At 41.8% G+C, this 25,458-nt stretch overlaps 1 protein-coding gene across 1 annotated transcript; it reads right to left on the reverse strand.

The window, feature by feature from the left end:
- Positions 1–6,007: 6,007 nt before the first annotated feature.
- Positions 6,008–23,942, reverse strand: LOC146341720 (vomeronasal type-2 receptor 26-like). The gene is made up of 8 exons (XM_084807049.1): positions 23,718–23,942; positions 22,432–22,557; positions 17,265–17,431; positions 16,364–16,655; positions 15,406–16,233; positions 13,641–13,868; positions 8,154–8,280; positions 6,008–6,918 (listed from the first exon to the last, which is right to left on the reverse strand). Exons 1-8 carry the CDS (start codon positions 23,940–23,942, stop codon positions 6,008–6,010), a joined length of 2,904 nt encoding a protein of 967 aa, XP_084663175.1.
- Positions 23,943–25,458: the final 1,516 nt, after the last annotated feature.

Below are 25,458 nucleotides of genomic sequence, written 5' to 3' on the forward strand. Positions count from 1 at the left end.
GTTATGCCTACACTGAGAACTGAACGACGTGTGGAGTTTTGTAGCTTTTTCTAGATGATAATTGTTGATCTTGCCAGCGGGCTCTGGAAATCCATTGAGAAACAGAATGGAAACTAGTAATTCATATCACTTCCCCAGTGTGTTGTTAGTAGTTGAAGCTGCATCATGCATGACAAAAACTTCAAGCAGCATATTCCTGTATCCTACACTTATAATTTTCTTCTTTGAGGGATAAAAATAAATAAGTGGCACAGAGAGTTACGTTCAGCCACAGCTCACTCAAATTTAAAATAAAATTTAGCTCACTCAAATGTAGCGTTTTAATGGCAAATTTAAATGCAGAAGCTCGGCCTTATCATCTCATTATACAGTTCTTTGAACAGATCACTTCCAATTATTTTTATTCCATTTATGCTTATTAACATTATTATGTTCTTTTTAAAAGTATTTATTAATGAAATATTATGGTTTACAAATGAACATTAGCAAAAACTAAAGGTCTCTGCCCCAAAGTGCTTGCAATTTGAATTGTGAGTGACACTGTGTGTGTGTGGGGTGTGTGGGGTGGGGTGGAGGATGTGTTACTAAAAGATTTTTCTGGGCCCAGGTTTTCATGGCAAGGGTAGCTTGGTGCTTTGATTGCCCGTTGCTTGCCAAGGTTTTCAGAGAGAGTTTTTTCATAGCTCTGTTTGCTATGGTCTAAGGACTAATGCAATAAATGTTATTCATTCATAGCTCTGGTGCCTAAGATCCTTTTGACTGGAGATGCCAGGGACCTTAATGGGTCATTTAGGGCCCAGAGAAGCTGTGGGGCCCTAAATGGCCCATGCAGCGAGCATATTCATGGGCATTCATGCTTTCTCGCTTTCTCCCTGCTTATCTCTCACTGCGTTTCCACTCCATGCCCTAAGAAAAGGGCTCCTCTTTCTCAGTGCAAAGAGAGAAATCCAAGCAAGCTGGGGACGCAGGAAGAATGTGGTCCCCTTTGTGCATACCATGCGCACAATGTTTCCTCTCTGTGCAGTGTGAAGACTCCTTCAGATGGTCCCTTTTCTCAAATCCACGGTGAGGAATTCTTTGGAGCAGCTTCCTCTTCGCCAGTGCTCAGCTGTTTCTCAATCAGCTGTGAAGTGTGTGTGTGGAGAATCACAGGGAGGGGAAGTTTTTAAACCTCCCCTCTGCTATATCTTCCCCTCCACTGTGCCTTGAGGCTGCGGCTCCCAATGGAGAAAGCTTCCCTTCTCTTACCTGAGGAGTGGGGCTTCAGGGAGAGGGCAGGGCCTTTGTCATGCTAGTAAGTCCAACTAGTAAATGGCATATAAATAACCTCATTGACTCAAGTGGAAGTTGGCTTAAGTGGATGTGAAAGAAAACTCCATGATGGACCTTGGATTTTACTCTGCTTCGATTTTACTCTGCTTTTTTCCCTTTTATAATATGCTCACAAAGTAAGAGACAACTATAAAACAGCAAGACTATGGCGACATGTTGTTTGCTGTCTAGGCTCTGATAGCCTCTGAGATCAGAGATGTTGTTTAATAATAACACTAAGTCTACATTTCAGGGGGAAGATAAGACTCGTTGCTAGGAGACAGAAGGACAGAGTAGCTTTTTGAAAAGAAAGTAGAAAAACCTTTAACATTGTTGAAAAAGAGACAGAGAGGGTGTCCCAGACCAAATATGCTCTGATCTATGTGTATAAGGGAGACCAGGCAAAATAGTGTGACCCACTTAGTTTTGCCATACCTTTTTAAAATTCTTTCCACTGCCACCAAGTGGAAATCTTTATTTTTCCTGGCTGCCTCCACCAAACAGCCTAAAAACCCTCTGGGTCTTCTGCTTTAGGTAGTATGGATGTGTGTGTGTGTGTGTGGGGGGGTGGCTCTTAGCCATTGGCTAATGGGGTAACCCATCAAGAAAAGAGAACTCAAGTTTTTAAACAACAAAAATTAAAAGTTTACTGAAAAGATTTTGCTAATAGAAAAAAGGTTTTATTTTAACCTTTTTATTTTAAAAAAGGTTTTAACATCTAAATGGATACCATTCACAGACAGAGGGGAAACCCCCCCCGTAAGAGCAATAGGTGAATAAAATAACCAGGGTTAAACACACCCAGCTATCCTAATTAGACTGTGCCCCTATTTCATTGAGATCTATTCTCAGCAATATTTTACTGTCAAAAGACCATCCTCCTCCAGGGTTCAGCTGTCTCACAAGATGAATCCTTTGGTTTCTTTTTCTTCCTTCTTTCTAACCTCTCTCTAAAACTCTCATCCTGTCCTCTGTCATGCTGAAGATAGCCTGTTCTATTGAAACTCTGACTAGTCAGGAAGGCTCACCTTTGCACTAAATACCTATCTGCTGAGTCCCTGTGTCCCTCCTCTGATTTTCTTGCCAATTGAAGTATTTTTCCTTCAGGATAGACTTTTCCACACCACAAGCAAAACAAAACCCTTCTGCAAATTCCTTCTCTTTCTTGTCTTTTTGTTGAACCTCCTGCCTAATACTTTACCTCCTCTTCTTCTGTAGGGGCTCCTTCACATGGAGCTTTTATCCTGCAATTGAGATTGCTCCTTCATGGAAGTTTCCAGGCTCTTTACATGTCATGACCCTGCTGCGGCCCTCCAGGGTGTCTCCTGCACTAAATGCCCTTTGTTTCATTTTTAAATAGGTCACAGATAATGAGCTATCAAATTACCCCTGATAATTAAATTATCAGTTTCCTCCATGAAAAGAGTTAAAGTGGCAAGAAGATGAGTGAGATCAATGATAATGGAGGACTCAGATAGAGGGAGAAAGAGGGGGGAAGGGGGAGGGGGGAGGGGGGAGGGGGGAGGGGGGAGGGGGGAGGGGGGAGGGGGGAAAGGAAATATGTGTAAAGGAGTCAGTCGTGATCCTGCATTTAAAACAGAAGCAGAAAGCCCCATTTTAAATGCAGGGTTTTAGGCTGGTGTAAAGAAGCCCTAGATGTCCGTAGACTTTTTGGGACTGTGAGCCATCTGCAAGCCCTTGCTTACTAAGCACACATCCTGATTCCAGCAATCATTAACTCAACTTTTGACATTTTGGCTGTTACTGACCAGCATGCATACAAAATGATTTAACTCCATAATATCCAAACCAAACTATATATTAGGGATGTACGAAAGTCACTTACCTTATGACGAAATTGATTTGCGGTGCGGGGGAGGCGCCCCGTCCCTCTCGCTGCGAATCCTGGCTGGCTGGGAACGCAAATGGCGGCGGCCGTAGCCGCCACCATTTGCGTCCCTGCAGTCAGCCGTGATAGGCTACGTAAATGTTTACGTAGCCTATCACGGCTGAGTAAAAAAACACAAAAAACAAACGGCGCCATGGCGTTCCTTATTTTGGCATGTCTAGTCTACGTAAACATTTATGTAGACTACAGCGAAAATAAGGGGAACGCAAATAGCGTAGATGCTGCGCTATTTGCGTTCCCCTTATTTTCGCCGTAGTCTACGTAAATGTTTACGTAGACTAGACGTGCCAAAATAAGGAACGCAAATGGCGGCGCCCATGGGCGCCGCCATTTGCGTACGTGCAGTTTTGTTTTTTGTTTTTTACTCAGCCGTGATAGGCTACGTAAACATTTACGTAGCCTATCACGGTATTTTTAAAAAATCTAGCCGTGATAGGCTACGTAAATCTTTACGTAGCCTATCACGTTTTTTTGTTTTTTTTTTCCACTGGAAATAGCGGCGGCGGCAGCTGGTTGGAAGACCGGCCGCCGCACCGCCACCGCCGCTGCCAGGGAGATTCGCCCAAGGTAAGTCCCGTCCTGGAGGAGGGGCGCCGGGGGGTGGCAGACCATTTCGCCACCGATTTCAGGGCCCGAATGCGCTGGCATTCGGCCTCCCTGAGATTTGTGGCGAAATTCTCTGACATCCCTACTATATACAGAAATGTAAGACAGTTTGGTTCCTGTCCATTCCTGACAGTTCTGTTCGCATCAGGAGTTAATGTTTTTCTCCCTGCCTGCTTTTTAGGACCAACTAGTTCCCAAGATTAGTGCCAGTAGGATTTGAAAAGAGAATGCAGGATATTGGGGGCTACTCTTTGATTCATTTTATTCATTTCTGTTTTAATATGCATATTGCTTTGTATTATATTTTTGTATAAAGGAAAAGAGCTTGACAAAGGACTCACATGTTTAAAGTAAGTCTGGACAATAACCTGAGATAAACGTGGCCTATTCTGACAAGGAATCTGTCCTGGATTTGTCTTTTATGGATGATTGCTCAATGTTGTTTTTAGTTATATGTTGTCTTTGTGTATATTGTTTGTTTCTGTGTTTTATGTAAATGGTTTTTAAAATGTTTACACTGTGTGGGGATTTGTTTTTCACTATAATTTAATGTTTAATGTTTTTAATCTTTGAAAACTGCCCAGAGAGCCTCGGCTATGGGGAGGTATAGAGAGGTAATAAACAAACAAACAAACAAACAAGTTGTAGAAAGGCTGTTTCCTTCCATGTTTGGGGATACTGGTTAATCAAGTTGTTGATAAATCCCTGATCAGAAGTGGCCTTATCCACCATGACACATTGACCAGAGTCTTGGTAAAGACTGCAGCAATGTAAGAGAGCAGAAGACCTCCTGACGACTGAGGGCAGTAAAATGTATTGTCTTACTCTCCTGAATAGCTGAATAACATTTAGTGATTAGACACTCTAATGTTATTTCATATTCATATAATTATACAAAGAAGAAATTCATCTTATTTTATAAATTGGTAAGTAACTTGGGAAATTTTTAGAAATGTTTTTGAATCTGTTTACAGCTGTTAGAATTCCTATAGCAAGAAAATGATGAATTTCAAAAATACTGGATTACTAGAACATGAAATCAGACCAAACAGCAAAACCGAAAGAAGGCAACCACCCTTCTTGCACCATAACCTGCAGGGCGGGGGCATTGCAAAGGGAGAGCGGAAGAAGATGTATTTCCTGGCCTCCGGTTAGGCCTAGTGTACAGAATAGGCCTTTGTGAGAATAATCAGATCATCAGAATGTCTCACATGACTTTTGATGAGAGGGAGAAAAAGGGACAAAAAATAATAAGGATAATTTATAAAGGATAGTTAATAAAGAAAATGTGTTAAGGACAGTTTATAAAGGAAATGTATTCAAAAGAACGACTATTCCGGGTAGAGTCTCAGGAATTCAGAAGCACATCAGCTTTGATACAGTGACACAGTGGGCAGTATCCAATAGAGCACTTACACCCCCACCAAATCCCTTCTGGCTCACCAGTTCCCTTCCGCAAGTGGTAGGTCCTGCTGATTCCATTGCTTACACAATGGCAATTTAGCACTTCCTAAAGGAAGCCATGAAATGAGCGGAAACGCTCAGTTTTGGATTGAGATGGGTTGCAGATCGCCCTTTTGTGAGCTCCTCTGACCTGCCCTGTTCCAAAACTGAGAGTTTCTGCTCATTTCATGGCTTCTTCTAGGAAGTGCTAAATCGCTGTTGTGCAAGTGGTGGGGGGCACTTCTGTAACAGAATTGGCAGGGTGCAAAAGAATCAGTGGGAGTATAAGCAACCTCTTGGATACCACTGAATAGAACCAACATAAATGACAAGTAATAAGGGAACTAGAAGAGTGGCCACTTCTTACATTCTCCTGGCTCTGAAAAATGGCTCCGGTCATGATGATTTTGGAGCTCACAGTGATTTTGGGGAGGTCATGACTAACTTCACGAATTGATTCCCATGGATCTACTGTAAGTGTGACTAAATCTGGATCCAATCCAATGACATAACAGTTTTCTATTGTGAAATTTTCAGGATGTGACCTTGTAGGAAGATTTGGAAATAATTACAGCAGAAGATATAAAAATGAAAGAAACAGATTTATTGAGAAATGGATTTTAGTATTTTATTCCATAAATCTTGGAATAATAATTGTCAAAATAACTATCACTGATATATATGATTTTTTTCTAAGTTACCTTATCATTTAAATTAAAAATTAAGGAGGATATAGATTTATTTTCCTCTATTCTGTCTCCTTATTAGCTGCTCCCTGTTATTCAGCTTGGGCCTCAGTATGATAATGTAACATTTAGGGAAAAAGATGCAACACAACAATCCAGCACTAGAGGTTAAAATAGAGAAGATCTCTACAGCTACCATGTATTTCCCCTTGGTGCCTAGATAAGCTGGAACAAAGGACAACCAAACACTGCAAAAGACCAACATGCTGAAAGTGATGAACTTGGCTTCATTGAAGCTATCAGGCAACTTCCTGGCTAAGAAAGCCACAGTGAAACTGACAAGGGACAGGAAGCCCATATAGCTCAGGGCACAGTAAAACAAAGTGGATGAGCCCTCATTACATTCCACAATGATTTCTCCATTTACTGAGTGGCTATCCATATCTGGGAATGGAGGAGAGGTACCTAGCCAAACCAAGCAAAGTCCTGCTTGAATAAAAGAGCAGGAAAGGGCAGTGGAATTCATCAAACTTTTCCCTACCCATTTCCTCATTCTGGAACTTGGTTTGGTAGCCATGAATGCCAGAACTACAGTGATGGTTTTTGCCAAAAGAGAAGAAAGTGCAGCTGAGAAGATGATGCTAAAAGCTGTTTGCCGAAGCAGGCAGGTCATAACTTCAGGCTGTCCAATGAACAGCAAGGAGCAGAGGAAGCAAAGGAGGAGGGAAATGAGGAGGATGTAGGTGAGGCTCCGGTTGTTGGCTTTGACTATGGGAGTGTTGTGGTGCTTCAGAAATGTTACAAGTACAAAAGCTGTGATCAGAGCAAAAATAATAGCAGACAAAGCTAAACTGATCCCCAAAGGTTCTTTATATGAAAGGTAGCTTAGAACTCTGGGATTGCATTGAGTTTTGTCCTTATTAGGATACTGATCTTCTGAACACTTAACACAGGCATTCATGTCTGGAAAAAAAAAGGAAAAGCTGTTTAAATGTTTCAAGACTTTGATGAACATATATGCAAAAGGAGGAGCACAATTTGAAACAGACATGGTGAATGCTCTTTTTGTGCTCTTGTGGTTCCAAAAACATTTGAGTATTGTCCTGAACTGATATCTTGTAGTGCTAATTCAGGTCTCAGATGTGGCATGGATGTGCTGAGCGAATCACCCCATGCACTGTAATACGTTAATAACAACAACACCAACCTACCGTTGTAATGATTACTTGACTATTCTCCTTTAATACTCAAAAAGTATTATAGAAATGTATTATAGGAAAATGTATTATTTTGGATTAGACTTGGATTGTGTTTGATTTTGGGAACTATACCAGCCCATACAGAAGATATGCAAACCATATTCACTCCTTTGAGGTAAAAAAAAAGAAGAAGGGCATTTCATGCCCCCACCCTCAAAAAACAGAGGCAATAATTGAAGTCCCTGGAGCTCAACTGTAAAATGATCCTATCATAAATAATAATGTATGCTACTTTATCAGCTGGCAGGCTGTAAAATGATCCTATCATAAATAATAATGTATGCTACTTTATCAGCTGGCAAGCATCTATCAACAATCTGGAAAGGTGAGACTTTTATGTAACAAAAGCCTGACTCTGGGATGTAATGTCCGAATCCTTAAGTCAAAATAATTACAGCATTGTGTGTGGGAGGTGAAAATATCTTTCCACAAGTTGCTATTCCCGGTCAATGGTGACTATGAGATAAATCTGTGAGAGGGACCTTTTCAGTGGCTGCTCCCTGGCTGTGGAACTTTCTCCCAAGGGAGGCTAAGTTCACTCTCTCTCTCTGCTATCCTTCTGCCAGCAGGACAAGACTGCTTTATTCAAGAAGGCCTTCAGCCTGTTCAGTTGGGTTCTGTTTTGTTGTTGTTCTTGTTGTTAATTTTATATTTGTTATTTTTATTGTATTTTAATATATTGTTTTAATCAGTTTTAATTGTGCCTGTAGGCCTGTAAGAGTGCCATTTTTTTTGTGGAAAGATGGGGTACATATCAAATGAATGAATGAATGAATTAATGAATGTTTGGGAATCTTGTTAATCAAGAAAGAGTCCCATTGAACAACAATTGGTGCCCCTCCTTCCAGATCACAATTTGCAAGGTCCATGATCATATTAGTCTTGCTTTATATGGTCTGCTGTAGTATGTTTGATATGTCTGTACATTATGTCCTCTACCTTTCTGGTAAGAGATCATCCCTTTTGGACAGAGAACACAATCATAGCAGCAAACCTTCTCTCCCTCCTTCTTTTTCCTTCTGTATCCAGGATAGCAATTGTCGTTGCACACGGAAAGGGGCAGCACCTGTCAGTAAGCATGAAGACTGATTGGTATCAATACTGTATGCCTTGAGAATCTAAGTCTGGGTTCACACAACACACTAACCCACCCAGTGTGGGTTGTTGTTGAACTGTGGGTTGTCGTGTCACCTGAACACAGCACTTTTTCTGCAGGGTGAGTTATCGTGGTGTTTGAACATGGCGCGTTTTCTGCAGGGGGGGTTATCGTGCTGTCTGAACGCAGCATGTTTTCCACAGGATTGCTTGTTAACCATGCAGTGGGCTTGTTAACCCAGCCTGAACAACCCAACAACAAACCATGGGTTCTCAAGGTGACTTGCTCGAGAAAAAGAAGCCAAACTGCAAGGTTAACAACCACCCTGAGGAAAATATGCAGTGTTCAGACAACACATTAACCCACCCTGGGGAAAATGCACTGCATTCAGACAACATGGTAACACATGGTGGGTTAGCGTGTTGTGTGAAGCTATAAGAAATGGGCTGCTGAGGGTGAGATTCCACAGTGTGCTATTTTTCTGGAACAGACTATTTACTACTTTCTTGTCTGATTATTGCCCCACTCTTAATGGTTGTATGTGTATGGTGAATTACTGGTGCACAGACCATTGAAGGGGACAATTAAAACACGTTGCTGCTCTCAAGCTGAGACAATGAAAATATTTAGCTAGATCTGAAAAGTGCACTGCAGAGGAGACGAGGATATCTTTCTGAAACCAAAAGAGAGAGGCTGTGGTGCATGGGAAGAACACAGGGTTTGTATGCATAAAGTCAATAACTGACAGTCCAATTTAAAGGATCTCATGGGACTGGGTGCTGGGGGACCTTTGCCCCCAAGACCCTGGGGAATTGCTACCTCTCAAAGTAGATGGTACTGTGCTGCATGGACCAATAGACTGTCTCAGTATCCAGCAGCCACACAGATAACTCATGAAATAACTGAGTGTGGCATTTTGTAGTGAAATCAAAATTGGATTACACTAAGGTAGTTTCAAAAGGGTTAAAATATTGGCTCATATGGCCAAATATGAACCATGTACAGATGTTCAAAGGAACGGTCAATAATATTCGCTGATGTACATGTTCTTTTAAATTATCTACGTGCTTCTTAGAAATTAGCGAATGGTCAGCAAAAATGGGTTTTCCATGCCCTTTTGACAGCTAAATGGCTGATATTACAACATTGTAAAGATAAACGCTCATCTTTTATAATGCAATGGATTGAGGTCCTAACAATGCTTTCAATATTTGAATGGGTGGCATATAGACACCAGCTTCGAATGGATACTTATTTGGATATCAGGTCCACTTTTGTTGAAGCTTATGTATAAATTACTCATAGATCACTGCCTTGTTGTGGCGAAAGGGCTTATGGCTTCACTCAGTGAAGCCATAAGCTATGCCATGCAGGGCCACCCAAGACGGACAGGTCATGGCGGACAGTTCTGACAAAATGTGGTCCACTGGAGAAGGAAATGGCAACCCACTCCAGTATTCTTGCCAAGAAAACCCCATGGAACATATCACAAAGCTAAAAGATAAAACGCCGGAAGATGAGCCCCTCAGGTCAGAAGGTGTCCAATATGCTACTGGGGAAGAGCAATTTCCGAGTAGTGCCAGAAAGAGTGAAGCGGCTGGGCCAAAGCCGAAAGGACACTCAGCTGTGGATGTGTCTGGTGGTGAAAAGAAAATCCGATGCTATAAAGAACAATATTGTTTAGGAACCTGGAATGTCAGATCAATGAATCAAGGTAAGCTGGAGGTGGTCAAACATGAGATGGCAAGATTGAACATCGACATCTTGGGAATCAGCGAACTAAAATGGACAAGCATGGGCGAACTTAATTCAGGTGACCATCAAATCTACTACTGTGGGCAAGAATCCCTTAGAAGAAATGGAGTAGCACTCATAGTTAACAAAAGGGTGGGAAAAGCTGGGGTACAATCTCAAAAACGATAGAATGATCTCAGTACGAATCCAAGGCAAACCATTCAACATCACAGTAATTCAAGTCTATGCCCCAACCACTGATGCCGAAGAAGCTGAGGTTGATCAGTTCTATGAAGACCTACAACACCGTCTAGAACTAACACCCCAAAAAGATGTCCTCTTCATCATAGAGGATTGGAATGCTAAAGTAGGAAGTCAAGAAATCACCAGCATAACAGGCAAGCATGGCCTTGGCGTACAAAATGAAGCAGGACAAAAGCTAATAGAGTTTTGCCAAGAGAACACACTGATCATAGCAAACACTCTTTTCCAACAGCACAAGAGGCGACTCTACACATGGACATCACCAGATGGTCAATATCGAAATCAGATTGATTATGTCCTTTGCAGCCAAAGATGGAGAAGCTCTATACAGTCAGTCAAAACAAGACCTGGAGCTGACTGTGGCTCAGATCATGAGCTTCTTGTTGCAAAATTTCGGCTTAAATTGAAGAACGTAGGGAAAACCACTAAACCATTCAGGTATGACCTCAATCATATCCCTTATGAATATACAGTAGAGGTGAGGAATAGATTTCAGGGATTAGACCTGATAGACAGAGTGCCTGAGGAACTATGGACGGAGGTCCGTAACATTGTTCAGGAGGCAGCAACTAAATCCGTCCCAAAGAAAAAGAAATGCAAGAAAGCAAAGTGGCTGTGTGATGAGGCTTTACAAGTAGCTGAGGAAAGAAGGGAAGTGAAAAGCAAGGGAGAAAGCGGAAGATATATCCAACTGAATGTAAAGTTCCAGAGAATAGCAAGGAGAGACAAGAAGGCCTTCTTAAATGAACAATGCAAAGAAATCGAAGAAAACAACAGAATGGGAAAGACTAGAGATCTCTTCAAGAAAATCGGAGATCTCAAGGGAACATTTTGTGCAAAGACGGGCATGATAAAGGACAAAGAAGGCAGGGACCTAACAGAAGCAGATGAGATTAAGAAGAGGTGGAAAGAATAAACAGAAGAACTATACAGGAAAGATTTGAATGTCCCTGATAGCCATGATAGTGCGGTCACTGAACTTGAGCCGGACATCCTAGAGAGTGAAGTCAAGTGGGCCTTAGGAAGCACTACTAACAACAAAGCTAGTGGAGATGACAGTATTCCAGCTGAGCTATTTAAAATCCTACAAGATGATGCTGTTAAAGTGCTGCACTCAATATGCCAACAAATTTGGAACACTTAACAATGGCCGCAAGACTGGAAAAGGTCAGTTTACATTCCAATTCCAAAAAAGGGCAATGCCAAAGAGTGTTCAAACTACTGTACAATTGTGCTCATTTCACATGCCAGCAAGGTGATGCTCAAAATCCTACAAGCTAGGCTTCAGCAGTATGCGAACCGAGAACTACCAGAAGAACAAGCTGGGTTTCGAAGAGGCAGAGGAACCAGAGATCAAAACGCCAACATTCGCTGCATCATGGAGAAAGCAAGAGAATTCCAGAAAAACGTCTATTTCTGCTTCATTGACTACGCTAAAGCCTTTGATTGTGTGGATCACAACAAACTCTGGCAAATTCTTAAAGAGATGGGGGTACCAGACCACCTTACCTGTCTCCTGAGAAATCTGTACAAGGGTCAAGAAGCAACCGTAAGAACCAGAGATGGAACAACTGATTGGTTCAAAATTGGGAAAGGAGTACGACAAGGCTGTATATTGTCGCCCTGCTTATTTAACTTATATGCAGAGTACATCATGAGAAATGCCGGGTTGGATGAATCACAGGTCGGAATTAAGATTGCCAGGAGAATTATCAACAACCTCAGATACACAGATGATACTACCCTAATGGCAGAAAGCGAAGAGGATCTAAAGAGCCTCTTGTTGAGGGTGAAAGAGGAGAGTGCAAAAGCTGGTTTGAAACTCAACATTAAAAAAATGAAGATCATGGCATCTGGCCCCATCAATTCGTGGCATATGGAAGGGGAAGAAATGGAATCAGTGACAGATTTTATTTTCTTGGGCTCCAAGGTCACCGCAGACAGTGACTATAGCCATGAAATTAAGAGGCACTTTCCTCCTTGGGAGGAAAGCTATGACAAACCTAGGCAGCATAGTAAGAAGCAGAGCCATCACCTTGCCGACAAAGGTTCATATAATCAAAACTATGGTTTTCCCAGTAGTAATGTATGGCTGTGAGAGCTGGACTATAAGGAAGGCTGAGCGCTGAAGAATTGATGCTTTCGAACTGTGGTGCTGGAGAAGACTCTTACGAGTCCCCTGGACTGCAAGGAGGTCAAATCAGTCAATCCTAAAGGAAATCAACCCTGACAGCTCATTGGAAGGACAGATACTGAAGCTGAAGCTCAAATATTTTGGCCACCTAATGCGAAGAGAAAACTCTCTGGAAAGACCCTGATGCTGGGAAAGACTGAAGGCAAAAGGAGAAGGGGACGGCAGAGGATGACATGGCTAGATAGCATCACCGATGCAATGAATATGGACTTGAGCAAGCTCCGGGAGAGAGTGCAGGACAGGAAGGTCTGGCATGCTATGGTCCATGGGGTCACGAAGAGTCGGACACGACTGAACGACTGAACAATAAGTATTTTCATATATATGCATTTCATATGTATTCATATGAATCCACAAATCTGTGTAACCATATAATTTTTCCTCTCCCCCTTTTTTCTGTTAAAGTTTTGTTGTTGTTGTTGAAAATTCACAATAAAAATGAATTTTAAAAGATGTTCTGATGAATATGAGTAGGGATGCTGGAGAAAATTGAGATAGACTAAAATGAGGTTTAGTGAAGGCATAGTGAAAATTTTTAGTGAATCCTCATTTAAAATGAGGATTCTAAGAATCTGACCTGCGGAATTTGCTGCAGAGCAGCCCCCTCAGGTTGCACGGAGTCTGTGGACTTTTGGATGATTTTTTTTTTTTTTACTTTTCCCAAATTTATTGATATTTATTTGTAGGAAAATATGCAAATTTCTGCTGAGGAAAAGTTGAATAGACTAGGGGATAATAGGCTAAACGTTACATACTAGGGTAAATTATGTAAATTCTTATGAAACCTTTTAACGTAATTATTTGCATCCGTCTGTGAGCGGACGAGGGAACAAAAGGTGCCTGACAATCCGTGAAACACAGATAGAGTGGATTTTATACAGTCTGTACATCCCTAAAGATGGGTCGGCTGAACACGGAGCATGACGTGAAAAGTTTATTGTGGAAACATGCAAGTAAGAGATGTTACAGCTCACTATTTTTTTCTTGCTTCCTTACCAATGAGGGAAGGAACTGAGTTTTAACAAAATGCAATGCTATTCTGCCCAATACAGCACCTCAAGGGCAAACAGCAGCCCAGCCATGCTGGAAATTGCTTCTAAGTATTGCATACACTTACTCATCTGAAGCTATGTTTCACCTGATTAAAGCTTCTGTGCCAGATGATTTGGTCTTCATTGATTGATAACATTTTGCCCGGAGGAGCCTGAGGATCCAGTCTTCCAACCTTTGCTCTAACAACAGAACCATTTGTGAAAAACAACCAGTTTGTGACATCAAATCCAGCAACTAATTCTCCATTTTCATCAAAATGGATAGTGTCTCCAGCACTGTTGTTGAACAAGATGCTTCTTAGAAAGAGATGGAGCTAGATTGGAAGAAAAAAAATGTAACAAGGGGGCAATTTTTAAAAAAAAATAAGTGTCACAAAGGCCTACCATATCCAAGATCCGGATTACTTTTGAGCCCTATGCAGGCATTTGTCTGCTCAAACATAGAGCTAATATGGGGAGGGGGATGTGGGTGCACACATAAGCCCCACCTTCAATGTCCCCACATGCCCAGCTTCCGCACACGGAGCTTCCTTCCCACATGCCTGGTTTCCTTCTGAAAAGGACTCTGCAAGCATGTTTGGTTGAATTAGCTTACATAGTTCCCATGATTGGAAACCCTGATAAGGCTGGGTTTCAAATTATGGGAGCCCTGTAAGCACATTCAGTCAAACACACTTACAGAGCCCTGCTCAGACCTTCATGTTCAATGTTCAATGTGAAGCAGAGCCATTTTCAGACCTCGCCCTACATGTGAGCAGGCAAACACCTACACAGGGCTTTGTTTTTGGACTGTATGTGTGGTGGCGTTATTTTTCTAACTATCATGTTCTTTCTTTTGGCTCCATCTGGATCATAGGAAGCTGCCTTATACTGAATCAGACCATGGGCCATCTACCCAGTATTGCTGACACTGACTGGCAGCAGCAGCTCTCCAGAGTTTCAGGCAAGACTTTTTCCAGCCCTACCTGGAGATGCTGGGGATTGAACCAGGGACCTTCTGTATGCAGAGCAGGGGCTCTACCAGAGAGCTACAGCCCCTCCCCAGTGTGGATTGCAGTGTATGGAGAAATCACTGTCATTATTTTATAATTAATTTCATATCCAACTGGATATGAGGAAACAGATTCAAAGGATTTCCCTCCTTCCTGCAGACTTACAGGGCAGAATTCCCTTTACCTCTGCATCATATACTAGCCTGCTTTAAAAAAAAAAATGAAACAAAACAAAACATTGAGATCTAATTACCTGCTGTCAAGGTTCCACTTATGACCTGGACCCCTGGAGCAAGCCCTTAAAGATACTTTGCCTCCTTAAGAGTCCCATCTTCCTTCTTTTAAACTTCCCCTTCTTAGTAATGTGGGGCTTAGGGTGTAGATGTGGGGTGACTGACACTCTAGACGCAGGGTTTAACCACAGCTCTAGTATTTACACAATAGAGCTCAGTGATACAAAACATATTAAAAGAAAATAAACGTTGCAAAACACATATTCCTGTTTACCTTAGCTGTCCTTCGACTTTTTTCTACGCTGCTTCTTCCTGCTCACTCTTTGGACTCTGCTTATACGTCAGGCTCTGGCTGTCCCTGTCTTGCTCTGATTGTGGCTGCAGCCTGGTCTTTTTGACTCTTACTGGCTCTCTCCCTCTCTTTATGTACGCTTCTCCCTCAAAACTGAAAGTACTGCTTCAGACCTGAAGAAATGAAACTCAAGTGGAGAAATGAAACTGACACTAATCGGGAGAATGAAACTATGTACTTCTCTCAGGGTTACCCCCTCTGAATAGAAAACTCCAGGCCTCTAGGCCTGGCCATTTTTTCCCCCTTTGCCTCTGTAGGCCTCAAACCTTCACACCTGCCATGGCTGCACATTCTGAAAAGGCAATCTCCCTCCTTCAACCAGTCTTCTATGTTTGGAGCTGGACTCATACATGGCATGCAAAGCATGGGCCACAGCATGGACAGCATTGTAGACATTGTAGCTGTGGCCGGTCATCTTCATTTCAAACAAAGTTCCAGGAAGAGTCTCCAGCTTCTCCTGTCCTGTGCAGGTTTCCTTGCTCCACTCTATCACATCAGACACTTTTAGTGAACAGTTGAATGCCTGTTCCCAGAAGTCCCAGATAAAATCATCTCCCTCGGCCCAAGAAGGTCTTATCATCTGGACAAATTGTTGGAACCCTAATGGTTGATTTGAGTGAACAGTGAAGGATATGGAACCATGGAAGGTTTGTATATCTGAGGTTGTTTGAATGGTCATTGCTTCAAAATCCCATTGGGATGTAATAATCCATACTTTACCAAGGGGAGGCAATGAAAAGAAGGATGCAAGAGTCAGGAGCATACTCAAAACCTTCCATGATGGAGGTTCTCCATATACGAAGAATACATTGGCCTTTCTTTCCATGAAAACTGTGTATTTATCCAGTTGTCCTAAAAACAGGCCTGCCAGCTCATCCACATATGCCTGTTTTGGCATTCTGACTACAAAGGCATAACAGATGCCATTCCGGGAAAGCTCTGGCACAATTGTCTGTAAAAACTGGTCCCCATTGTCATCATCCACAGCAAAGAGCCCAATCCATGTCCATCTGAAATACTCAAGTAATCTGATAACCCCCATATACTGATGGGCTTCATTTGGGACCATCTGGTACAAGGATGAAAATAATGTTTTGTCATCCTGCATTTGAGAAAATAATCCATACGTGAACTGAAAGGCAATATATAAGGATTGTCAGACAGGTAAAGAGAGAATGTTAAAATGTGAGCCTAAGTTGTACAATCTTCATACCTCAATGCATATGTCTTACCTGTGGAATCTTGTAGAAGACACTGAAGGTAGCTATATTGGTGGAGGCTTTAGAAACAAGGCCACCAATGAGGGCTATCAGATTGTTCTTGGTGTCACACTTGAAGTTGGGAACAAACCTATGCTGTGTGGAAAGCAGGCTGAGGGTGGCCTTGCAGGTCATTCTTGCAGTATAGTAGCTGTTGAGGATGTGGAATCCCAAAGAGATGTTTGGTAAGGTTTTGGGATTCTCATTGATCTCTTTTATAGCAAATGCCAGGGCAAGGATGTGTTGGTAGTTTTTTGGCACTGAGCTGTAATGAAAATTACAGGCTGTTTAACCCAAAAGAAGTGGAACTGTAGACTACTTTATGATAGTTCTTCACATGTTAAAGACTGAGGTGTAGGAGCAAAGCTGTACATCAGCATACAGTGATGGTATTGCAGAAAGCAGTGCATTATTGACTTCTTCTGGAGCAAATGAAACAAGGAAGGCAACTGAAGTAGACAGTGAACTCTTCCAGAACTATGTGCTCAATTGTAAGCCCTTAATTAACTGCTTCCTGCACCTAATGGAGCTCTGTATACAGAGAAAAATGTTATACCCCCAAACAGACCCTCCATAAGGGATGAAGTGTTTACCAGATTCTTAGAAGCAAACTCAACACAGAATGTGAAAATGTCTTGCCATCTCCGATTGACATTCCCACTCTCTACCAACAACTTCAATGGAAGAAGACATATTTTCAAGCAAATATTAACACATTGGGTTGGATCTAGACTGAATTAGTTTCACTGGGAGACCCTAATATCTCCTGGAATACTACTGTTCATATATTGAAAAGGAAATAAATTGTTACTGTGTTGCTCAGTGAAGAGTTATTATGATTGTAAACATGTCATGGAAAGAAAGTGTTTCTTACACAGGCTCATCAATCAGCATCTGTGTCGGCGGTTCAATGAAAGAGGGAGTATTATGCAGGAAGAAGACCTGAGAAGCAATCCCACCGATGACAAGGTCGCCTGGATGATAAAATTCATGAGGAATAGGGATGGGGTCATCATATATGGTGCAATTAACTGATTGTCTCTTGCAGACAGTATGACACAGTAGCACAAGAAGCAACAGCACCACCAAAATGATCCAGCACAAAAAGTGTCTCCTCCAAAGGTAGATTTCCATTTTTCCATTTACAACATTACCTGTCTAGCACTGGTTTTGCTACAACCTTCCTTGTATTTCAATGATTCTGTTGGTACACTGATTGACAAACTGGCCAGTAAGTCTCCCTTTGCACCAGTATCCCTCTGCCTCCTTACATTATCTGTTTTCCATCAGAGTCTTTGAACAGCATATTCTATCTATCACCTTCATTTCTCCTCTCAAGATGAATCAGAAATCTAAGCTTCTTAAAAGTAAACATCCTAACTGATAGCTGGTTAATGTAAATGAGAGGAGGGGAAGATGGTAAAAGAGGCAAGATTATTATGAAGGAGGCAAGATAATGGCAAATGTGAAGAAGTGTTAGAAATATTTGCAGAAAAGAACATATTGCATTAAGACAGTGTGCATATCTCTGCGTTAGAAATAATGAGGATTAATTTGTCATGCTAAGGAAATGGGAAGTGGAAGATTAGCTGGGCAAGGAGAAAGAATGAGGTACGGAATTACTCACAGTACATTTTTCCTGTGTTTGTTAAAATAATGTAGAAAACATCCCCTAAAACATAAAAGATAAATGATCATTCTAAAAAAATGGCAGAGCCCTGCCTATGACTAGATTTAGTTTCGAACAACATGTGGAGTTTTATAGCTTTTTTGTCAGATACAGATATTGTTGACTTTGCTAACGGCCCATGGAAATCCACTTTGCAGCAGGAAGGAAACCAGTAATTTTGGCAATGATAGGGCAGATAATCACTTCCCCAGTGTGTTGTTGGGCTTCACAGTGCCACATGACTAGCTATCTAACCCCCCCTTTTTTTATTTGAGAAGGAAGTGGTGCATGACCTCAAAGGTTCAGGTGTGATCTGTTCAGAACATGACCTAAGTTCAGCACAGATCATAGACAAATGCATTCAAAACATGAATTAAATGCAGAGTCACAACTTGGGGTCTATTTTTAAATTTTTATTTAGCAATGTAATATAATTTAAAACAAAAACAGCATACACACTGAGAAAAGAACAACAGATCTCTGGCCAGTCTAATATGACCACAATGTTCATTCCAATAAGTAATGAAGTGCATCCAAAGCACCCTTAATATGTTTCTCAAATCATGGGGGCATCACATTATTATGGTGAATGGAGATGTGCTCCTGACCCACCCCTGGCATTTAACATGCAGCACACCCAGCCTCTGGACTAGGGATGTGCAAATCAGGACAATGTGAGCTCATTGAGGTTCTCTAATTCCACCTCAAATTTCCTTCTGACTCATATCAGATTGCAAGCTTAAAAAAAAAAAAAATATTGCATGAAAACTCATGTGTATTTCCATGCACATTTTTCCAAATGTATGCATCAATTGTTCATACCTTTGAACTGTATGCATTTTCTCCCATTGATTAAAGCATGTCTGTGTGCATTTTTCAAAAGGACACATTTTTTGAACACATATCCCTCACTCCACCCTGTGAACTGCATTGTAAGCTTGGAAATATACAGACTTGGACCACAATTTGCATTAGAATCTATGTTTGGTTCCAGGATATGAGAACTGAAAATGAACTGAAATGAATTTCTCATACTTCCCTACTCTGGGTGTCCGTGCAGTATCTCGTGTCCTGATAGCCTGGAAGCCTATGTGTGAATAGCTGCTCATGCATACGTTCCTTCAATAAAGATGAATATGCTAATGCATGGGCATTAGAGATGGGACCAACAGCATGCACAACATTGGGGGCAAAGCCAGGAGCATTACCTGCTCCCCAGTAATCATATGATGCCCCTTTCAGATTCATTTCTCGGCAAGAAGTAAGAAACTTTCTGGAAAAGACCCTGATGCTGGGAAAGACTGAAGGCAAAAGGAGAAGGGGACGGCAGAGGATGAGATGGCTAGATAGCATCACTGATGCAATGAATATGAACTTGAGCGCACTCCGGGAGAGAGCGGAGGACAGGAAGGCCTGGCGTGCTGTGGTCCATGGGGTCACAAAGAGTCGGACACGACTGAACGACTGAACAACAAAACCATGTAATACACTTCCATAGGAGAGACATTACTGACAGCAATTTCTACTTGGATGACACAGAAGACATGGTTCGGAATGAAAAAAAATGGATACATTTCACAAGCAGGTTAGCGTATGTGTGTGGAAGCCATACACAATTCAGACTGATTAGTCACACATTTTTCAAAAAAGAAGACAGTTTCTGGCATTCTTTGTTACTGTTCTGTCCTTACTATTTGCTCTCTGATGTTCCGGTGGAGCTTGAATGATGTATCATTTAGGAAAAAAGATGCAACCCAGTAAGCCAGCATTGGAAGTTAGTATAGAGAAGATCATGGCCACCAGGTATTGTCCTTTGGTACTTGGGTAGGCTGGAACAAAGGAGAGTCAAACACTGCAAAATGCCAACATGCTGAATGTGATAAATTTGGCTTTGTTGAAACTGTCTGGTAACTTCCTGGCTAGAAAAGCTACTGAGAAGCTGACAATGGTCAGAAAGCCCATGTAGCTCAGGATGGAATAGAACATGGTGACAGAACCTTCATTACATCCTGTTACAATTTCTCCATTCAGTGAATGCATATCCATATCTGGGAATTGAGGAAATGTACCTAGCCAAATCATGCAAACTCCTGGTTTAATTAAGGAGCAGGAAATGACTATCAAATTGGATACTCAAATTGGATACCCATTTCCTCATTCTGGATCCTGGTTTGGTAGCCATGAAAGCCAGAACCGCAGTGATAGTTTTTGCCAAATGAGAAGAAAGAGTGACTGAGAACATGATGCCAAAAAGCCATTTGCCAGAGAAGGCAAGGTATTGCCTTAGGCTCACCAATGAACAGCAAGGAACAGGAGAGAGATGAGGAGGATGTAGGTGAGGCTCTGGTTGTTGGCGTTAACTATGGGAGTGTCCTGGTGCTTTACAAAGGTTCCAAGTACCAAAGCTGTGATCAGAACAAAAGCAGCAGCAGACAAATCCAAAGTGATCTCCAAAGGTTTCTCATACGGGAGTTAGCTTATAACCATGGGAATGCATTGGTTTTGTTCTAAGTTTGAGTAATGATCTTCTGAACATTCAGTGCAGGAATCCATATCTGGAAAGAAAAAGTAGTGCTTTTTATATGAGACATACAGAGCTAATGCAATCTAGAAATATAGTTGAGACCTGGAAGCAAAAGTGCAGCATGGCTGAAACAGCCTATCATCAGACAGCACTGCCTAAATACAGCTGCATTATTCCATGTCTGGGAGAAAGAAAGGAAAAACAGAATAAAAGAGAACTCTGATGTGTGTGAAAATATGGTGCTTTGTTGTGTATCATGGTAATGCAGGAAATGTGAGCCAAGACATCTGTGTTTGAATCCAACCTGAGCACCACAAGCTTCTGAGCTTCTCATCCAGAAGCTGCTCTCTCTCTCTCTCTGAGAATTTCCAGGAGGCACAGTCAGCAGCCCACAACATGCCAATGCATGAGGTAGGCAAAAAAATAGTGCCCCCCGCACAATAACCCTAGCTTCCATCAGGCTGCTATCTGTGCATGTGCCCCTGCTGTCACTGCCAGTCATTCATGACGTCCTCCTGGCTGCCCTACCACCTCAACGTACTTGGTTCTGGCAGTAGCAGCTGCAGCATCCTGTTGTAGAAACGTAACTCCCACTAGACTCCAGAGTGTCAGACACAACATCAGGCATGACCATTTAAAATCCTCTGAAATGCAATACCAACATGACACAAGCAGGAACTTAACTCTTAAATAGGACAGTGGGGATGGCTGGAAGCTGAGTTGGGCAGGCAGTGTGGGGGGTGGGGGGAGATGCTCCTTTCACCATATATTGCGATCTGCTGACTAAGGCAGGAGGATTACTGAGCAATATTTGAATTTATTTACAAATAGGCAGGTTGAAGCTCAAAGAAAACACTCCAGTAGCAACCCTGCCTGTTCCACATCAGATCTCTAGAGAATGAGATATAATCCCTAAATGTTTTCAGAGCTTACAGATCAGTTCACTCTCATTCTCATTCTCCATCTTTTGTCTCCCAAGCGTTCTTATATTCTTTCCCAGTCACACCCAGGCTTGTCCCTCCCTATTGCTGGAGGGGCTGAATAAGGTTGAATCACCTTCTTCAACCATCTCCAAGCCTTCCTGGAAACTTTGCCACTAACTATGAAGGAACATTTTTAGTCATTCTGGCCCCATTAACCTTCTCCTCTCCATTTCCTCACAAACACAGAACATATCTATCTAATGATCTATCCCCATCCATCTATAACTATTTTAAATGATAGAAAAGGAGTTAATTCTCTATCTCATGCTGGCTCAAACTCAGAAAAGCCCAGCAATTGGAAGTTAAGGCCAATTCTCTATCCATCCATCCATCCATCCATTATCTGTCTATCTGTCCATCTATCTATAAATGTATACAGTAACATTTTCACAGAAACGATAATCCTTCTCCCTGACATCTCGCTTTCTATATGGAATGATTTCTTTCTTTTTCGATATAGAGAACATTGAATTATGTGATGGCCATAGCTTCAGACACAGAGTTATCATGATCCAAATCATGCACCTTTATTTGATGACAATTCACCATGTTGTTTGTCAGCAGCTGCCTATAAATATTTCTTCCTTCTTTACTTTACCTATGAAGGACATTTCCAACTAAAACAAACCATCAATTCAATGTTTTGAGTGTAAAAAAGTGACCAACATCACTAGGCCTGAATGTAAAAGCGAGGTTTACATTCTTCTGTAAGAAGGCCTCTAGCTATAGCATAATATTCAAGGGTCAGCAATGTGCTGCTACTCCTTCCAGACCAAAGACTATGCCAATTTTCATTACGTTGGTTTTGCTGGATATGGTGTGATATGTAGCATGCTTGACATCTGTGAAGAACTATGACTCTTACCTGCTGATTAGAAATCTTCCCTTGAGGGCATGGGGCACAGTCATAAGAGCAAAATGGCTCCCCTTCCTTCTTTTTCCGGATGTAACCAGGATGGCAGTTGTCATTACACACAGAAATGGGCAGCACCTGATCAGAAACATCAGTGGAGAATGGTTAGGACTGAGAAAAAGATGTTTTCACAGTTGTGGTTTCAGTTGCAGTTGTAAAGAAACATGGAGTTCTAAATAGGGTAGATGTAATTGATTGATTGATAATACTTTTATACTGCTTGATGTAATAAAAGCAGATGACATATAAAATCACTGTCAAGACAATTAAAATACAACACCAAAAATAAACAAATAAAAAGAAATAATAAAGTGGAGCAAAGTCATGATAATCAATTACAAACCAGGGAAAGCATGTGTTAATAGATTTTCAGCTGACTTTCAGAACATAGCCAATTTTTTTCCACCCAAATTTCATGGGGGAGTGTTTTTCAGAGGGTGTGCACCAAGATTGCGAAGGCCTGCTTTTGAGATGTTATGTGTCAACACTGTGTTGGGTGTGGAATGGTCAGAAAGGCCTCCTGTGAAGGTCTTAAATGTTGGCTGGGTCCATATAGGGAAAGCGGCCAGCTAGGTACCTTACTCGCAACCTGTTTAGAGCTTTGTATGTCAGCAACAGAACCTTGAAAATGGCTTGGTAGCTAATAAGCACACAGAGCAGTTCTTTCAACACAAATGTGTACATGACTGGGTGCCCCACTGACTAACCTAGTTGCTGTATTCTGAACCAGGTTGCAAAAGCTTATCTGGAAGGCTACTCGAGGATAAGATGAAGGCAGCAAATAAGCCTTTTTTGCCACCTTCCCTGTATACCTGATTATGCATTCTTCCATTTGCTTAATCACCTTCATGACAAGTCCTACACAACTCATGCTCTAGTTATCTTACTACCTCTTTCATTGTCCAAAGCTTCCCAGGAAATCAGGGAGCCATCCACACTCCACAATGCCAAAGAGGGTTTTCAGGAGCGATCGTGTCAATGGCCTGTGGCAATTTACCATTCTACATTGCAACAGGATCCTCAACAGAATTCCTGGCTCTCTGGATACTGAAAACGTCCCCAAAGCATTCAGGAATCCATCCTAGTCTAAAAGTCTCTGGGGTGGACCATCTTAATGGGTACCCTTCCTCTGTAGGAAGGGAGTGGCACTGTAAGACCAAACACCACCAGAAAGTGGCCTGTCTATGACAACAGGGTGATTTCTACTCCCGCCCCCCACCCAATATCTAGATCACTACCTTATGCTCCAAGACAATGGCCAAATCAAGGGTGTGCCCTGCCCTCTGTACTGAGCCAATGAAAAACTGAGACAACCTCATGGTGGTCATGGAGGCGACGAAGTCCTGAGTTGATCCTGTAAAGGCAGCATCAGAGTGGATATTCAAGTCCTCTAGCACCATAGTCCTACAGTTCTCCAACACCACATCTGAGACTGCATCAGCCAGCTTGGTCAGGGAGGCCATTGGACAACAGGGTGGGTGGTCCCCAATAGCATTTCCAATCTGTCTTTTTGGCCCAACACAAGATACTGGACCTCATAGCTTATCCCAGGGTGAAGGGTTTTTCTGGTGATCAAGATGGAATATTTATGGATCATGGTGACCACCCCTAGCCCTCATGCTTATTTTTTCTACACTGTGTGTGGCTATCAGTGTGTCTGTGTATCACTACCATTAATAGGATGTTTGCTCTGTGGGGAATTGCTGTGGTACCACTTACAATATATAAAGGACCCCTCTGTTGTGCCAGTGCATATACGTGTTAGGTGCATATATGAACTAGGGATGAGCCAGAACAGTCTTCCCTGTTTTGCACCCCTATTAGGTGGCTGAGAAAAGGGAGTCTTTGTATTTCAAAGACATATGTCTGCACAAAACAAACTATGATTCGCCAGCGACAAAGTGATAATGACAGATGTGTAATTGTTGTGGCACACATGCATGGACATTACAAGCTAGGAGAGAACGCTCGGGGGGAAAATATTTGAATGTCCTTTAAGCCAGCCTGAACTTTCCAAGCTGTCGAAGAAAAGACTGTGTGTGTGTGTGTGTGTGTGTGTGTGAGAGAGAGAGAGAGAGAGAGAGAAAGTTAGGTAGGTGGTATTGGATCAAAATTATTTGGAGATGTTACAGGAGTTCGAAGAATCAGCAAGAAATACATTGGCCTTGCTTTCCAGGAAAACTGAATTGTTTTCCAATTCACTAGGCAACAACTTTGCCTTTCCACCATGTTTTCCCAAAGTTGACATTTTTTTTTCCTATGAAGGCAACACAGATGCCTTTCTGTGAAAGCATTGACAGTGATTTTTGCAAATGCCATTCTCCATGAATATTATCAATAGTAAAGAGCCCAATCCATGTCCAGTTGAAATGCACAAGTAACTGGACAACCCCAGTGTACTGATGAGCATCGTTTGGGACCATCTGCTATAAAGGATGAAGAACAAATTTGTCATCTTGAGATGGGGAGAAAGATGCACAAGTGAACTGAAATGTAGAGGAAATTTATGAACGGAATAATATCTGCATGTGATTGGTATGTGCACATAAAATCAGTTTAAGCAAATTCCTGCATGTGTTAATTGCCTACATGGATAAATGTGAGCTACAACTCATAAACCATGGGTTAGGTTTTATGTAAGTGTAGGTGGTCACAGAAATGGCTCATCTAAACCTTCATCCCTGATATACTATTTGAATGTTCAGGGATTTTAAAACATTGTATTTATAGAGCAGCACTTATAGAATTATTCTGATTCAATTATTTGTGTGTTGCAAAAGATTTTTAGGATGCCCTTCCTGAAATGTATTGGGACAGTAACTTACCAGAAAAAAAATTAGAACATCAATATACAATATACAAAAACCAGACCAAGAACAAAACAGCTCAGCAGAGCAGACCAAACCTGTTCAAGTCAGCCAATTAATGCTCCATGCCAGAATACAGGGCTGGCCACCTCATGAAGCAGAGTGAGACACC

This window comes from Heloderma suspectum, chromosome 6, assembly GCF_057233095.1.
Source record: "Heloderma suspectum isolate Gila_16-S chromosome 6, 16-S_ref, whole genome shotgun sequence".
Classification (NCBI taxonomy): domain Eukaryota; kingdom Metazoa; phylum Chordata; class Lepidosauria; order Squamata; family Helodermatidae; genus Heloderma; species Heloderma suspectum.

What these genes read in the sequence shown, in the direction of transcription:
- LOC146341720 (XM_084807049.1), bottom strand. Translation starts at nt 23,942, where the DNA reads ATGGCCTCCCTGACCAAGCTGGCTGATGCAGTCTCAGATGTGGTGTTG. An exon ending in TCTTCTACAAGATTCCACAG is followed by an intron (nt 16,234 to 16,363) that starts GTAAGACATATG and finishes TCTCAAATGCAG; the next exon opens with GATGACAAAACATTATTTTC. An exon ending in AGAATGTGCAGCCATGGCAG is followed by an intron (nt 13,869 to 15,405) that starts GTGTGAAGGTTT and finishes CTTCCAATCTAG; the next exon opens with CTCCATCTCTTTCTAAGAAG.